The sequence below is a fragment of the Bos javanicus genome, chromosome 11 (genome assembly GCF_032452875.1).
Source record: "Bos javanicus breed banteng chromosome 11, ARS-OSU_banteng_1.0, whole genome shotgun sequence".
Lineage (NCBI taxonomy): Eukaryota > Metazoa > Chordata > Mammalia > Artiodactyla > Bovidae > Bos > Bos javanicus.
The window spans coordinates 56,962,680-56,966,215 of record NC_083878.1 but is presented as its reverse complement, the minus strand read 5'-3'; the positions used below and the strand labels follow the sequence as shown (position 1 = coordinate 56,966,215).

The window sequence follows — 3,536 nt, the reverse complement described above, 5'->3', positions numbered from 1 at the left end:
ATTGGTATTCAAACTTCTTAATGGTCCAACTCTTCTTTATAGTCCATCCATACATAACTACTGGAAAAACAGTAGCTTTGACTTCATGGACTTTTGTCAGCAAAGTGATGTCTCTGCTTTTTAATATGCTGTCTAAGTTTGTTATAGATTTTCTTCCAAGGAGCAAGTGTCTTTTAATTTTATGGCTACAGTCACTGTCTGCAGTGATTTTAGAGACCAAGAAAATAAAATCTGTCAGTGCTTCCATTTTTTCCCCTTCTATTTGCCATGAATTGATGAGACCAGATGCGAGGATCTTACTTTTTTTAATGCTGAGTTTCAAGTCAGCTTTTTCACTTCCCTCTTTCACCTCATCAGTAGGCTCTTCCTTTCCTCTCCATTTTCTGCCTCTAGAGTGACACCACCTGCATATCTGAAGTTGTTGATATTTCTCTTTAGCCACAGAAGAGGCAGTAGCCTATGCAAAAGAAAATTTCTGTATGTGAAACATACAGACCATGACAAAAACATAAATATTCTTTGATTTTTATATCCAAAAACATATTTATACAGACAAAGGATACTGTATGAAATCTATTTGCCAGAACTTAAATGGTCCATTAGGCCATTAAAATGTCCAGTAAATGTAGTAACAGACTTCCTTGGTTTGTATGTTTAACAAGTGGGACCAGTAAGGTAGGCACTTTTTGCAACCTTGTTAACATTTTCCCACCAATATTGACTCATGAATGCCTTCATTTTGTCAATAGACAAATAGTTCAATGCACGTACAGTGGGGAAGAGTGGGAATTTTTTTTTTTTTTTTAGGTTTTCACTATTTATTTATAACAAATATTCCATGTCTGGGATCCTCTTGTCAGAAGTTCTTTGAGATGATGCCATCGGCCTTGGCCAGCCGGAGAATGGAGTCATCTGACTCACCCATCCTGCGAACGGCCCTGCAGATAGCATAGGTTTTAAACTGGCCATTGAATCTGCCTGTCACCTTGTCAGCCTCGGCCACGTTCATCTGGATGGACGCGTGGGCCTTGGCGCCAATGATACGGTTGCTGGTGGAGCATTTCCACGGCACATACAGGTCCACGAACTCACTGGAGTCATTCTGTATGTTGAGCGAGTGTCTCAGGCCCCACATCATCCCCTTTGCCAGGATGCTGGCCACACAGCCCACCTGATGGTACAACGATGAGCACAAGCACAGGAGGAGTGGGAATTTTTAAAGTCTGTAGCAGGACTGAGCTGTTATTTGGCCCAGATTTGGTAAATGGGAATCCCACAATCATTTGCTCAATAGCTTTAAACAAAAAGGCAGTGGCAGTAATGGTTCTAACAAGGCAGGTATGGCCATGCCACAGAGTCCAGTTGCTCTAGTACCTTTTTGGCTATAACACCCTATATAGGTAATTGGTGACCTCTGTTTTTTTTTTTTTTTTTTTGAGTGAATGTCCTAAGGACAAAAACTTTTTATATACAGAAAGGCAAAAGGAAATCTGATAATTTGGATACTCAAGGTCAGGTGGGTTCACTAAATTCTCCTTTAAGTTGTTATAGGCTGTGTCATCCAGTTCTCCTCATAAACATTGGGTTGGTATTGTTATTATTCAGTGAAAAATGCAGAGATTTAGCTACAAGAGAAATTTAAAATCTGTTTTTTGCAATAACCAACTCGCCTGAGAAAAACTAAGAGTTGGTGTTTAGTTTGGGGTTTGGAGAAACTTAAGACACCATGAAGTATATCTGAACCTAGGTGAAGCCCTTATTTTGATATCAAATTCCCTAAACATTGAACTTGGGGTTGTTTTGGGGACGATCTTTCCACTGAAGACCAAAAGCTTTAGCAAGTGGATGCTGTCTTCAGGTTAGGAGAGTTGAGGTGAGCAAAGAAGCAAATCATCCACATATTACAACACAGTAGAACTTATAGGGCACTTTTTAACACCAAGCTCAGCCTTCAAGATTTATAAGAAATAAGAACTCCAAGTAAAATCTTGAGTCGTTATTGTCCCAGTGAATTATTTTTCTTCCCAAGTGAAGGCAAAAAAAGCATCTGCTAGCTTCAATCAACTGGAATACTGAAAAATGCACTGTATAAGTCTACTGCAGTAAAGAATTTGTTTCCAATAGAAGTGGATGCTAGTAATGCATTGAGAGATAACAATGTTGTTTATTGTTGTTATTACAATGTTGTTTATTACTCAGAGGTCCTGAACAAGCTCTACCTTCAGTCCTTAGGTTTTCTCACTAGTATAATAGTATTTTACCAGACATTGTTAAAATAAAAATATTGCAGATATTAAGCCTTGAGCCTTATAATCTATTACGGGTTTTAAATCTTGAAGTTCTTCCTCACTTATGGGATAGCGATTAGCTCTGGGAAGAGATTCTGAGAGATCTATTTGAACACTGATGAGAAGTACACTGTGAATTTTGTCAATATCATTTGGAGATTTTGCCCATAAGAAGGATGGTGGCTGAATCAATAGAGCCAAATAATCAGTGTTTCCAGAATCAGCTCTACTATACTCAGGGACAGAGCAAATAAAAGACATCGAAAGGTCATTTGATTCACCTGGTTGGTTGCTTTGATTGCTACAGTTGACCCTTGAACAACATAGTGGCTAAGTGCTATGAATTTCTGAACTGCTAAAAATTTGAGAAAAACTTTACAGTCAGAGTCAACCAACTACAGAAGTACTATTATAGTACTTATTTAGGAAAATTTCAGCATATAAGTGAACTCAGGCAGTACAGACCAGTGTTGTTCAAGGGTCAATTGCATTACAAAATTTTAGAATTATATCCCCCTTTCAAGAGTAAGAAATTCCAGTATGATGCTTTCCTAAGAAGTCTTTGCCTAATAAATGGACAGTTGCTGAGGAGCAAAAGACAAAAGGATTCACATGTCTCAAAGGGTTTAATAAAAGGAACTAAGTTCAGAGATGGAAACCTTTTGAGGTTCATTAAAGATCCCAGTATTTGAACTTGCAGTACTCTGAGGCAAGGGCTGCTTTATGTTAGTTGGGTTGAGCTCTTAGAGTGGCTCCAGTGTCAATTAGGACAGCACGGCTATAATGGAACAGCCCAATTCCCAGGGAGTCAGGCCAAAGGCTTAACAGTGCAGTTCCAATAGAACAGCCCCTATTCTGAAAGGTACCAAGCTAAAGCCTGCACTGGCACCATTTCAGTGAAACAGTCTCTGTTCCAAAAGAAATTGGCCCCAAAGCTAGCAGAGTTCCAATTGAAACAGCCTGATTTCAAAATACTATCAGGCTGAAGTGCCAAGCAACTACTTACAGACAGAATAAAGCTTAAACAAAAAACATGGAGCCTTAAAATGTGTCCCAAACAAAACCTGGGAGGACTTCAAAACATAAAGAAAGCATAAGCTCAGATCCAAAAGAAAGACTTACTTTCAAACCCCAAGGTTGATGGAAAAGCAGTGTGCGATAATGGACTAAAGGTTGGCCTCTGTACTCATCAGCCTCAGAGTCACTGAATGTCTTCTCTGGACCCCCATGCATACCACAGAAATTACT

At 39.1% G+C, this 3,536-nt stretch overlaps 1 protein-coding gene across 1 annotated transcript; it reads right to left on the bottom strand.

Annotated features, from left to right (window-relative positions):
• Positions 1–813: 813 nt before the first annotated feature.
• LOC133256534 (small ribosomal subunit protein eS21-like) lies at positions 814–1,151 on the bottom strand. The gene has a single exon (XM_061431339.1). It carries the CDS (start codon positions 1,136–1,138, stop codon positions 857–859), a length of 282 nt encoding a protein of 93 aa, XP_061287323.1. The 5' UTR covers positions 1,139–1,151; the 3' UTR covers positions 814–856.
• Positions 1,152–3,536: the final 2,385 nt, after the last annotated feature.